The sequence below is a fragment of the Mandrillus leucophaeus genome, unplaced genomic scaffold, assembly GCF_000951045.1.
Source record: "Mandrillus leucophaeus isolate KB7577 unplaced genomic scaffold, Mleu.le_1.0 Scaffold125, whole genome shotgun sequence".
Taxonomy (NCBI): Eukaryota; Metazoa; Chordata; class Mammalia; order Primates; family Cercopithecidae; genus Mandrillus; species Mandrillus leucophaeus.
Genome location: NW_012100876.1, coordinates 639029 through 650593, shown reverse-complemented (window position 1 = coordinate 650593; position 11565 = coordinate 639029). Strand labels below are relative to the sequence as shown.

At 62.7% G+C, this 11565-nt stretch overlaps 2 protein-coding genes across 2 annotated transcripts in view; one reads left to right on the top strand and one right to left on the bottom strand.

Annotated features, from left to right (window-relative positions):
* The window catches only part of KATNB1 (katanin p80 (WD repeat containing) subunit B 1), a 29615-nt gene extending 23789 nt beyond the window's left edge, over positions 1-5826 (top strand). The window contains exons 6-19 of the mRNA XM_011971927.1: positions 268-371; positions 581-696; positions 1165-1236; positions 1414-1564; positions 1713-1903; positions 2025-2155; positions 2579-2629; positions 3563-3630; positions 3760-3879; positions 3986-4135; positions 4430-4506; positions 4581-4655; positions 4934-5050; positions 5392-5826. Of these exons, the coding sequence (XP_011827317.1) occupies positions 268-371; positions 581-696; positions 1165-1236; positions 1414-1564; positions 1713-1903; positions 2025-2155; positions 2579-2629; positions 3563-3630; positions 3760-3879; positions 3986-4135; positions 4430-4506; positions 4581-4655; positions 4934-5050; positions 5392-5524 (1556 nt within the window). The 3' untranslated portion in view covers positions 5525-5826. The remainder of the gene's footprint in view (positions 1-267; positions 372-580; positions 697-1164; positions 1237-1413; positions 1565-1712; positions 1904-2024; positions 2156-2578; positions 2630-3562; positions 3631-3759; positions 3880-3985; positions 4136-4429; positions 4507-4580; positions 4656-4933; positions 5051-5391) is intronic.
* A 973-nt stretch (positions 5827-6799) lies between these two features.
* KIFC3 (kinesin family member C3) overlaps positions 6800-11565 on the bottom strand; it is a 45559-nt gene continuing 40793 nt past the window's right edge. The window contains exons 13-19 of the mRNA XM_011971814.1: positions 10758-10888; positions 10056-10179; positions 9682-9811; positions 9366-9595; positions 8891-9025; positions 8311-8419; positions 6800-7494 (exon numbers count right to left, since the gene is read on the bottom strand). Of these exons, the coding sequence (XP_011827204.1) occupies positions 7469-7494; positions 8311-8419; positions 8891-9025; positions 9366-9595; positions 9682-9811; positions 10056-10179; positions 10758-10888 (885 nt within the window). The 3' untranslated portion in view covers positions 6800-7468. The remainder of the gene's footprint in view (positions 7495-8310; positions 8420-8890; positions 9026-9365; positions 9596-9681; positions 9812-10055; positions 10180-10757; positions 10889-11565) is intronic.

Genomic DNA, 11565 nt, shown 5'->3' with positions numbered 1-11565 from the left:
GTGTGGCGTGGTGCCCAGACCCCGGCAGGGGATGGAGGGGACAGCTGTCCCACATGGGTGAGAACATAAAACATGGATCTGGAGCCGAGCAGGAGTGCCATGGGTGGCCCACCTGGATCCCCTGGCTCTTCATGAATCCCCTAGAGCCACGTTCATCAAACTGCTCCCTACAGAACCAGGTGGATAACCAGTGTCGTTACATAGAAGGGGTCCCATAGGAGTGAGGAGGCAGGGAGAGGTCTGTTGGGCCCAGGATCCCAGGGTGAGCTCATGCTGTGTCCTCTCAGGGGCACAGCCAGGCCGTGCGGTGTCTCCGGTTCAGCCCCGATGGGAAGTGGTTGGCGTCGGCCGCAGATGACCACACCGTGAAGGTAGCTCCCAGCCTGACCTGGGGCTGGGGGCTGGGGGCTGGGGGCTGCTGATCACACCAGGCTGAGTCCTCACCTCCCTCCTGATCGGGCATGTCCCAAGCCCATCCCGAGTGGAAGGTAGCTTGTAGATAAAAAGCTTGGCCTGGATTAGAGAGGGTGGGTAGCCAAGATGCCTGGTCGCCCTGACCTCCTCCCTGCCCTGCCTCCAGCTCTGGGATCTCACTGCTGGCAAGATGATGTCTGAGTTCCCTGGTCACACGGGGCCTGTCAACGTGGTCGAGTTTCACCCCAACGAGTACCTCCTGGCCTCCGGCAGCTCTGACAGGTGAGGAGGAGCGGGCGAGTTGCTCGTGACTGCCGTCCTTCACTACCTTGTCCTCTGCGCGTCTCTACTCTCGGTCTGTCACTGTCTGGGGTGTTATACGCCTGATGATCCTGTGTGGACTGAATTGGATTTCAGCCCAGCCAGGACTGGACCCTGGTCCATCTCCCCTGGCTCTGGTTCCCTGGCCTCCGTGTCCCAGGTCTATGGCTTCATGGGCAGGTTGGGACCCAAGGCACCTAGCGGGACCCCATAGGGCAGGGAGGCTCATGGCTGTTGGGGCCAACCCCGGGGCCAGGGCCATCGGGCCCAGCCTCCCCCTTGCAAAGTCAGGGCCAGCTCTGCCCCAGACGTTGCTCCTGGTGGCCCTGCCCTGGGGGAGAGGTTTCTGGAGAGAAGCTGGCTTCCCAGGGGCATTTGGAGGCCAGGATGAGAGACAGGCTTGGCAGCACAGCCTGGCTACCTTTGCAGGACAATCCGTTTCTGGGACCTGGAGAAGTTCCAGGTGGTGAGCTGCATCGAAGGGGAGCCTGGGCCTGTCAGGTACGCAGGCTGTGGGGTGGGTGGCCCAGCGCTTCTCCCGGGCAGCGGGGCGTGGCTGTGGGTGGGCCTTTCCCATCTCCACTGCAGTGCCCTCCTTGCCCTGAGCTCTCTGGGTTCCTCGGGGTGGGGACCAGGCTGGGTGCCACAGGACCCACAGCCATCTCTCGCCTGGCCCAGGAGCGTCCTGTTCAACCCCGACGGCTGCTGCCTGTATAGCGGCTGCCAGGACTCGCTGCGTGTCTACGGCTGGGAACCTGAGCGGTGCTTTGATGTGGTCCTCGTCAACTGGGGCAAGGTGGCCGACCTGGCCATCTGCAATGACCAGTTGGTGAGACAGCTATGGCACCCACCGCCCCCCACTCCCACGGGGCCACCTGCCTCCCTCCAGCCCAGGCCCTTCCTCCTACCCCCACACTGGGGCTGGGATTTTGCCCCCTCAGCTCACAGGCCCAGCCCCACCTCTCTGCTTCCTGCAGATAGGTGTGGCCTTCTCCCAGAGCAACGTCTCCTCCTACGTGGTGGATCTGACACGTGTCACCAGGACTGGCACGGTGGCCCGGGACCCTGTGCAGGACCACCGGCCCCTGGCACAGCCACCACCCAACCCCAGTGCCCCGTTCCGGCGCATCTACGAGCGGCCCAGCACAACCTGCAGCAAGCCTCAGAGGTGGGGGCGTGGGGGGCCTTAGGGGGCACAGGAGAGGGCCTGTCATAGGGGAAGCCTCGGAATTCCAGCCCTGGGCCTTACAGGGCACCTGCTTCCTTTGGGCTTGGCCTCATGCCCCCAGGGTGAAGCAGAACTCAGAGAGCGAGCGCCGCAGCCCCAGCAGCGAGGATGACCGGGACGAGCGCGAGTCCCGCGCGGAGATCCAGAACGCCGAGGACTACAACGAGATCTTTCAGCCCAAGAACAGCATCAGTGAGGCCGGGCTCCCGCCCCAAGCCCAGCGTCCCCGTCGGTGAAAGGGAGGCTGGGGGTCCTTCCAGGATGGCCTGCTGTGGCTCTACGTCCCTTTAGCTTCTTCTTAACCCATCCTGGGTTCCACACCCTGTCCTCACGTTCCCTGGGCCTTGCCAGCCTGTGCTCTGATGGAACTGAGAGGGGGCCCTGGGCACTCCTCAGCAGCAGCCCAGCAGCTGCTCAGGGTCTCAGTCCCTGCCCTGCCAGGGACAAGTGGGCTGGGAGGGGCAGGACTGAGGGTTCCTGGGACCAAGACCAGGGTCCACAGTCTGCAGCCGCATGCCTGGGAGCTACCCTCTGTCCCCCGCACTCTGACAGGGCCCTGGGTCCCAGGTGGCCTGGCCAGGAGCGCTCACAGCCAGGGGCCTCTTTCCTCTGCAGGTCGGACACCACCCCGGAGAAGTGAGCCCTTCCCTGCACCCCCAGAGGACGGTGAGTTGGGTGAGCCTGGTTTCCTAAGGTCTCTGATGCCCCCCGTCCCTCATCTTCTCTCCCTGTGAGCCCTCCTGACAAGCCCCTTCCCTGGAACCTCCCCTCTCAGGACACGACCCACAGCCTCTCCCGCTGGGTCTCTGTCCTCCACCTGTTATGTGCCGGGTCCCTGCAAGACTGACAGTGCCTCCCAAGGAGCCTGTGCCCTGGTGTGTGGCGGACAGACATAGACACCACCACACGGGCGGGCCTGCCAGGGGCACTCGGGCTGTGGAGGATGGAGAGGAGTCACTGGGGGCCCAGCTTAGATGGGGTCTGCTGTAGATGGGATGATCGGGAGGCTCTCAGGAGGCCCAACAACTGCTGAGGCCTGGGGGCCGGCAAGAAGAGGGAGAGGGGAGCGCTTCCGGCAGGAAGGGAGCTGAGAGGCGGGGAGCTGGGGTGAGTCCCAGCAAGAGGTCAGGCCCACAAGGCCTCAGCTGGGGGTTTGGATTAAGAAGGGAGAAAACATGATCTGCGTTGTGGTTGGAGAAGGGGCAGGTGTGGGGCCCCCTGTCCTACAGAGTACCCCTGCCCTCCGCCTGGCCTTCCCTCGGGGACCGTCCTTGCTGTCTTCTGAAGGCTGGGTTTCCTAGGAGGCTCTACTTCCATCTTGCCAGTCACTTATCCCAGCCCCCTCCACACACATGCCAGTGAAGGGACAGGACAGCCACATCCTAGAGCCCCCTGGGTCCCACCCACAGGCAGACTTAAGATTGAGTTCGGGGAGAGGGAGGAGGCAGGTCCAGGCCTGCCCCCAGGTCCTCTGGAGCCCCCATGCTAGTGGCCTGCCGCCTCCCCACGCTCCTGCTCCGTCCCCATTGCGATGCTGCCCAGAGCTCCGCCCTGAGGCCCTTCTGGCCGAACCCAGTTATCTTTTCCTTTTGCCTCCAGATGCAGCCACAGCAAAGGAGGCAGCAAAGCCCAGCTCTGCCATGGATGTGCAGTTCCCAGTGCCAAACGTACGTCCATGGAGGGAGCATGGTGTGGGGCCTAGAGAGGGTCCTGAGCCAGGGTTGGGGGTCCCTCGTGTTGGGAGGCAGAGAGGGAGGCCCCAGGCTGGCACGCACTGAGCTTCACACCTGTTTCAGCTGGAGGTCCTGCCCCGGCCCCCGGTGGTTGCTTCCACACCTGCACCCAAGGCTGAGCCTGCCATCATCCCTGCCACCCGGAATGAGCCCATCGGGCTGAAGGCCTCCGACTTCCTGCCCGTGAGTGGGAGCCCAGTGTGAGGCGTGGGTGGAGATCTGTGGGTGGAGAGCAGAGCTTTGCTGCCGGCTCTTCCCGTGCCAGCATCTGGGTACCCATCCCACACAGGCCGTGAAGATCCCCCAGCAGGCTGAGCTGGTGGACGAGGATGCCATGTCACAGATCCGCAAAGGCCACGACACCATGTGTGTGGTGCTCACCAGCCGCCACAAGAACCTGGACACCGTGCGGGCTGTGTGGACCACGGGCGACATCAAGGCAAGCGCCCACCCTCGCCCAGGGCCTCATCTCGCCCCCTGCCTGCCCAGGCTTGGGGCAGAACAAGAAGAGGCCACCCATGTGGGATAGGCCGTCCTGTTGTCATTATCACGGCTGCTGTTTAGTGAGCACCTGTTTAATGCCTGGCCTTACACTCACTGCGTTAGGTGCAGTGCTGTAAACACCCACAGCCCCTCCAGCACACCCACATTCACGTTCGTGCCCCCACCCTCACCCTCACAGGGCCACACTGTCCCCCACTGCCCCTCCCCTGACAGTGCTCTGTTTGCACAGACGTCGGTGGACTCCGCTGTGGCCATCAACGACCTGTCGGTGGTGGTGGACCTCCTGAACATCGTCAACCAGAAAGCGTAAGTGGCTGCCGAGGGGGAGTGGGTGGAGGGGCAGGGCTGGGCTGACGGCAGCATGTCCTGGCCTCTCCTAGCTCCCTGTGGAAGCTGGACCTGTGCACCACGGTCCTGCCACAGATCGAGAAACTTCTGCAGAGCAAGTATGAGAGGTGCGTGTGGGGAAGCCATGCCTGCCTCAGGCAGGGGGAGGGGAGAGGTAGGAAGCCTCCTCCTGGACCATGGGAAGCCCCCCAAGAGCCTGGGTGTTCCTGTGAGCTGGCTGTGAAGCATTGCTGCCCCTCAACGGTCCAGAGGTGGGAGTGGAAACAGGCGTGTGTGTGTGTGTGTGTGTGTCTGTGTCTGCCCCTCTCCTCCTTTGTTCCTCGCTGTTTCTCTTTCTGTCTGTGGCCCTGAGTCCATCTGTGACTTCATCCATCTCCTCCTGAAGCTACGTCCAGACTGGCTGCACCTCCCTGAAGCTGATCCTGCAGCGGTTTCTGCCCCTCATCACGGACATGCTGGCAGCCCCGCCCTCCGTGGGTGTGGATATCAGTAGGGAGGAGAGGTGAGGGCCAGGCGGCACGTGTGTTGGGGGCAGGGGTGCCACAACAGGTGAGGGGACAAAGGCCTGGAGGCCCTGGCCCCTCTTCCTGACAGTCCTGTTGGGACAGAGTACAGAGGGTGTGTTGGTCTGGGGCCATGGCTCAGGGCGTGGGTGGGCTTAGCCAGAGCTGGGTTCCTCCATGGCCTGGCTGTGCCCACAATCCCTGGCAGGGCCTGGGTAGTTCCCCTCTGGGCCTCCACCTTCCCTTGGGAGGAGGGGCTGGAGCAGTTAGGACAGCAAAGGCCCTGGGATTGGGGTGGTGGTGGTGCCAGCTGGCCCCTCAGGCACTGCCCTCTCTACAGGCTGCACAAGTGCCGGCTCTGCTACAAGCAGCTCAAGAGCATCAGCGGCCTGGTCAAGAGCAAGTCGGGCCTGAGCGGCCGCCACGGCAGTACCTTCCGCGAGCTGCACCTGCTCATGGCCAGTCTGGACTGAGGAACGCAGTGGGCAGGGGCGCTTGGCTGCCCTCAGGGCCTGGCCTCAGCCCCCACTCCTGTTCCTTTTGTGCCTAGTGGCCCATGAGCCTCTGCCTGGCCCCTGCCGCTGTCCTGTGGCCGTCCTGGAGGAGGTAACGCTGGTCCCTGGCCACCTCTACAGCCCTGAACTCTGAGACAACTCTCTCCAGCAATAGCTGCCCAGCTTTGCCCAACTGTTGCTTCTTGGGGCAGCGAACTGAGCCCTGGGGCTGCTGCTGTAATTTATAAGGCAAATTTTATTAAATTTGTAACTATTCCCAGGTTTCCTTGCGGGGAATGTTTTCTGCTGGCCACAGGGCTCCCCACGTCCCAGGAGTGCCTGCCCCGTCGTGGTTTCTGAGATGAGGCCACACCCCCTCCAAGCCCTGGGGTGGGGCTCTGGGCCGTGTGGCCAGCAGAGGGCAGCAGAGAGTCAGGCCTGTGGGACATCAGTTCAGCCAGTTCAGACTGGGAAGGAAAGGGAGGCGGCAACCACCCTTCCACCACTGGGTGTTGAGGTTAGGTAGGGGTGGGCCCCACCAACCGGTCCTCCCCACCTCAGCCACACACAAGTTGTCTTATGGACACCCCCAGGATGCCTCCAGGGGCAGGACTGGAAGGCACCTGCCCCTTCTTCTGAGCAGGGCTCTGATCAGCTGTCATTCCCTGCTGGAGCCCCCAGCACTGGCTGGCGGGAAAGGGCCCACTGCTCTGTGGTCACTGCGACAGGTGGGCCCCCTCCTGCTCCCAAGGCAGGGACCAGGTACAGCCCTGTCCCGGGGTGGTCAGGGTCCTCGGCACTGGAGGAAGGTGGCGCGGACCTCTGGCCAGTTCACTGAAGAGGGAAAAGGCCAGGGCAAAGGGTGGGCAGTGGGTGGTGCCCAGCAGTAACCCGGAAGGCCAGCATGGTTTGGGCAAGGCTTTAATGAGCTTTCGAAGCTCTCTCCAGCCTTAGTTTCCTTCCCATCAGTAACATGGAGGGATGCCCCTGTTGGGAGGTTGGTCAGTTATTGTGGGCACACGGTAGGCACTGCATGAGGTGACTGTGACCACAAACAACAGAGAAAGTGACCCAGGGTGGGACAGCGCGGGCTCCCCCCAGTTGTTAAGGATGCATGTCCCTAACTGACCTAGAGGACAGCTCCTGGAGGGCTGTGGGGTGACCAGCCAGCGCGGGAGTCCACAGGACCTGCCAGTGCCCCATCCCCCTTAGCAGACCAAGAGGGGCTCAGAGGCCAACGTTTTCAGACCATACTTGTGTAAAAAGGCTTTTATTTTAATAAGTAAAAATGGCTAAGCTTCCAAAAGTTCTTAAATAGGATTTCAGAGGGAAGAAAATTCAAGAGACCAGTGAGCCAGGCAGGTGAGGGAGCAGCAGAATCCCCCACCCACTGGCTGTCTCTGTCAGCCATAAATACGGCACGGCCCCGTGGCAGGAGGCCGTGCGCCTCTGTACACACCCCGGCTGCGGGACCCCTCCTTGAAGGAGAGGGGCGGGGAGGGCTGCCCTTGGTGCCACCAACCCACCCCAGTCCGCATGGTTCTTGAGCCTGCCAGGAGGCTCCTTGCCCACCCACGAAGGAGGGGGCTGGCCAGTCCTGCAAGCTGAGGAGAGGAGCTGGGGCAGCCTGGGTGAGAGGCCCGCCCTCCTCCACTCTCCTGCCCTCCTCACGGGGCCCAGCTCACTGACAGCCCAGGCCCGCCAGGAAGAGCAGCCACCCCCGCTTTTCCGCCCATGCAATTTGCACCCAGAGCCACAGCCGAGACACCGTTTCCTTCTGAACATGTTTCTCATCTCTGAGGGGAGACGGGGCAGAAGAGGAGCCTTCACTCTTGCCTCCACCTCCGGGGGTCCTGGCGCTACAGCAGGAACAGGCCAGTGAGGCCTCGGGGCCCAGCTCCAGGCCCAGCGGGGTCACATCTGTCACACGGGCAGTGGCCGCGACTTCCCTGCAGGGGCACCGGGATCATCAGCCTCTTGTCCACTCGCCCACCGGCAGCCCACAACAGGTGCCACCAAGAGCAGGAGGGAACCCAGCAGAAGCACACAGACAAATAGCAGCGGAGGCTAGACCCAGCCCTGAGCAGCAGAACGTCCCAGCGCAGCCCTACAACCCACGGGGGCGGGCAGGCGGGTAGCCCTGGGCCACTGGCCCCACACTCACCTAGAGGCTGCAGCCCCAGCCGTCAGGCTGAAATCAAAGTGACAGGCGTCTCACTGGTGGGCCTGCCTCAGGCCAGTACCCCACAGGACCCTGCTGCTTCTACCCCTTTGGACTCAAGGACAGGCCAGGCCTTCCCATGATCTGGGCTAAACAGGGGCTGGAGTCCTGGATCCCAGTCCTGTGGTGGGGCTCACTCCTCACCTAGGACGTAGGCAAGCCCTGCCCTTTCTATCCCCAGGGCAGCTGAGGTGCAGGGAGGGGGATGCAGGGACTGCTCTGGAGGGGGCTTACTGCACAGGCCCAGCCAGCCCACCCTCAGAGAGCAGGGTCCCAGGGTAGAGTCAGCACCCCAAGCTGGGAGGCTGGGGTCTCCTTACACTACCCCTCCCCACGGACCTTCCATTTCCCACCTGCAGACTGAACACAGCACTGTCTGCCCTGACGACTGCCTGGGGGCAGGGGAGGTTGTAAAACAGGTTCTGGAGAAGTTGTAAGAACTTTTTAAAAAGGAAAGAAAATAGAAAGCCAATCCAGGTAAGGGCAGCCTGGTGACTATTATCCTGGGGAGACTCCCCCACCCACACTTCCACCCCAGGCTCACCCGAGGGCTGCAGCTTCCTCCGGATGGATCCAGGGCGGCTACTGGTCCCAGAGCTGGGGGCTGAGTGGGCCCGTGCTGAGGGCTGTGGCGTCTGACAAGCCGGCTCCCACTGTCAGCAGGGAAGGGCGGGTGGGCGTGGGCCACGGCTGCCCTGGCTCCGCACCCTGCTGTGCTGCTCTCTACTCCCCTGCCCTGCCTCCTAACCTCCTAACACCCACTTTCCTCATCTGCAAAATGGGCATGATGCTCGTGCCCCAGCCTCACAGTTATGGTAAGAATTAAACGAGATAATACATGTAAAGAAGTCAACTAGTTACCACTGTGTGCTAGGTACAACTAGTACCTACTGTGTGCCACCCCCACGGCCAGCTGGTCACCCCACAGGAACCTCTGAGGCCAAGAAGAATTACCTGTACTGAAGAGGCTCCCGGCTGTGGGTTCCAGCTGTAGCTCCACCCACCTCCGGCAGCTTCCCCGCCCCCACTGCTTCAGGACGTCCCCGCCCAGTTCCCCACTCCCGCCATGACCCAAAGTCTCTGACCCAGGGCCACCTGAGCCAGGCCTGTGACAGTCCCCGTACCTCTAGATGCTCCTGGCTCGACCAGGACCCAAGCTCTGCCCTGCGTAGCCCAGGCCCCAGCTCCACAGAGCGCACCCGCTCAGCAAACTTGAGGGAATAGAGCGTCTCGCTAGTGTTCTTCTCCACAGGGGACACCTACGGGACACAAGAGCTCACTGCCCAACCAGGCCAGCTGGAGGGACAGCAGGGTCACCAGAGGGAGCTCACAGCTGGGGATGTCAGAAGGCTTCCTGGAGAGGACTGAGAGATGGGGTGGGAGGGCAGGCAAGGTGGCAGAGGTAGCGTGGTCAAAGGTGGAGAGGAGGGACTGGGAGTCACACAGGGTGTGTGTGGCCAGGTCTGGGGCTGGGGGCTGTTGCTGACTATGGAGCTGCTGAGACAAGGGTCCCTTTGCACCGCCTGGGGTGACTGGGTCTCGCTGCTAGCGCAGCCCCTCCACTCTAGGGACTGGCCCGCCCTAACCCAAGGCACTCACCTGTACCACCATGAGAGTCTTGCTGTCACCACTAAGTGAATCCTGCAGCAGGTAGGTGAGCTTGGAGTTGCGGAAGGGCACGTGGCCCTGGCGGGAGCGCAGGGCAGCAATGACGTCCCCCAGAGCTGACAGCGACTTGTTGATGTGCTGTGCCTCCCGCAGGCGGCTGCCCTCAGCCCCCGACTTGCCCACGCGCTCGGAGCCAGCCAAGTCCACCAGGTTCAGCTTCCCTGCAGGGAGGGCACCCAGCAGATCAGGCCTGCCATGCCCCTTGTGGTTGTGGGGATCCTCAGGCCAGGCTGCCCGCCACTCTCACCCGTGGTGCGGAGGCCCGTGCTGCAGTCCATGCCTCGCACCGTCACGATGAGCAGCGCATGCGAGCGGGAGCTGTGCTCGTTGAGGTTGGTGAACTCCGTCGTGCGATTGGTGTGGCCAAACTCAAACACCTGGGGGATTGGGAGCGGGAGGGCAGAGGCACAGCGTTGAGAATGGGGTCCTCAGAGTCACCTGGCCCCAAGCACCCGTAAGGAGTGGCACCACCCTCTGCAGTTTAGATGAGGGAACTGAGGCTCAGAGAGGCGTGGGGACTTGCCCAAGGGTGCGTGCTTAGGACACAGCAGAGCCTACATTCAAACCCAGTTCTGTCCTCTAGAGCAGCGTGGCTGTGGTCAGGGGCTCCCTCCTCCACACCTTGTTGATGTCGTCCACGCTCTGCACCTGGAACTCAGTCAGCCCTGGTACATACAGCTGCCCACTGCCATCTGGGCATAGCCGGATCTCCAGTTTTTCCTGAGGCTCTTTCCCTAGCAGGTCCCTGGAGGGGTAGGTGAGACAGTCACGCCCTCCTCCCATTTCTGGCTGCTGTTTGCACTGCACCCAGCCTCCTAGCCAGGAATGTTGCCCCAACCCAGGAAGCCTTCTTCAGCCATCAGCTGAGCGCATCTCTCCTCCTCCAGCTCCTCCACCGCATTCAGCTGACGCAGAGATCTCACTCCACAATGCAATGAGCCCTGTGGGCAGGGCCCCCAGCTGCCCACTCTCACCCACGGCCACCTGGTGCAGCCCACAGGTAGGGGCAAGGATTGCCTGGGTCTGGGCTGGGGCAGGCTGAGAGAGAGCCCCTCCTCCCCACAGGACCACCCAAACTGATGGGCTGAGTCAGGACTTGCAGCCAGGTCCCTTGATGGCCTCATCTGTTCCCTGTACTCCCTTCAGGAAGACCCCACTTCCTATCCCCCATTGCTCCAGCACCACTCCAGAGGACCCCAAAACTGCCCCTGAGGCCTGCTCCCCACATGCTGGGGCTCCCACCTGAGGACCTCGTTCCAGCACCACCCCGGAGGACCCCAAAGCTGCCCCTGAGGCCTGCTCTGCACACCCTGGGGCTCCCACCTGAGGACCTCGTTGTAGATCTCCGCGGCGCTGACGGTGATGGTGTACTCCCAGTCAGACGCCTTCTCCTGCACCTCGGAGAAGAGCAGCTGTAGGGCCCGCTGGTTGATACCTGGGTTTTCGGGGGTCCCCTGGGGGCAGAAGGAAAGGCCCCAGTGAGCCAGGCCTGTCCCCAAAGATGCTCGTGTGGCGTCTGTCCCCCAAGCCCCTTGGCTACTCCTCACAGGCAAGCCTCCTTGCCCAAACCTCCTACCTACCTGCCACTGTCCCCCAAAATGCCCTCCACCAGCTGCAGGCAACTGCACCTCTATTTCCCCACCATTAAAATGGTATCGCCCTGCCAGGACTACCCTGAGACTCATTGTCCAGCACTGGGGTGAGGGGCCTGGCCCAGACCCCACATAGGCCAGCTGACGGCCAGATGCATGCCTGGCCCTGCGGGGCCACCTGGGAGGGGTGCTGGAAATGAATGACCCCACCACTGCCCAGAAAGGTGCTCAATCTCAGGGAGGCTGAGGCCTGGGCTCTGTGGGTGGTGGAGAGGAGGCACAGGGAGGAGTGGACCAGTGTCCTGGGGCAGGAGGGGTGGGCCGGCCTTTCTAGAAGGAAACCTGGAGTCCCTACCTGGGCCCTCGAGGCCCTGGGAGCCTGGCCCTCGCCCTTCTTCTGACAGTATCTCTCACCCTCTCTCTATTCCTGCCGCAGGGGCCTCCTGGTCGGGAGTCAGGTGCCCCTGGCATGCTCTGGCCTCTTGGCCTTGGCCCTGCAGCTCCCTCTGCCCTGGGTGCTCCTCTGACCTCCCCGTGGT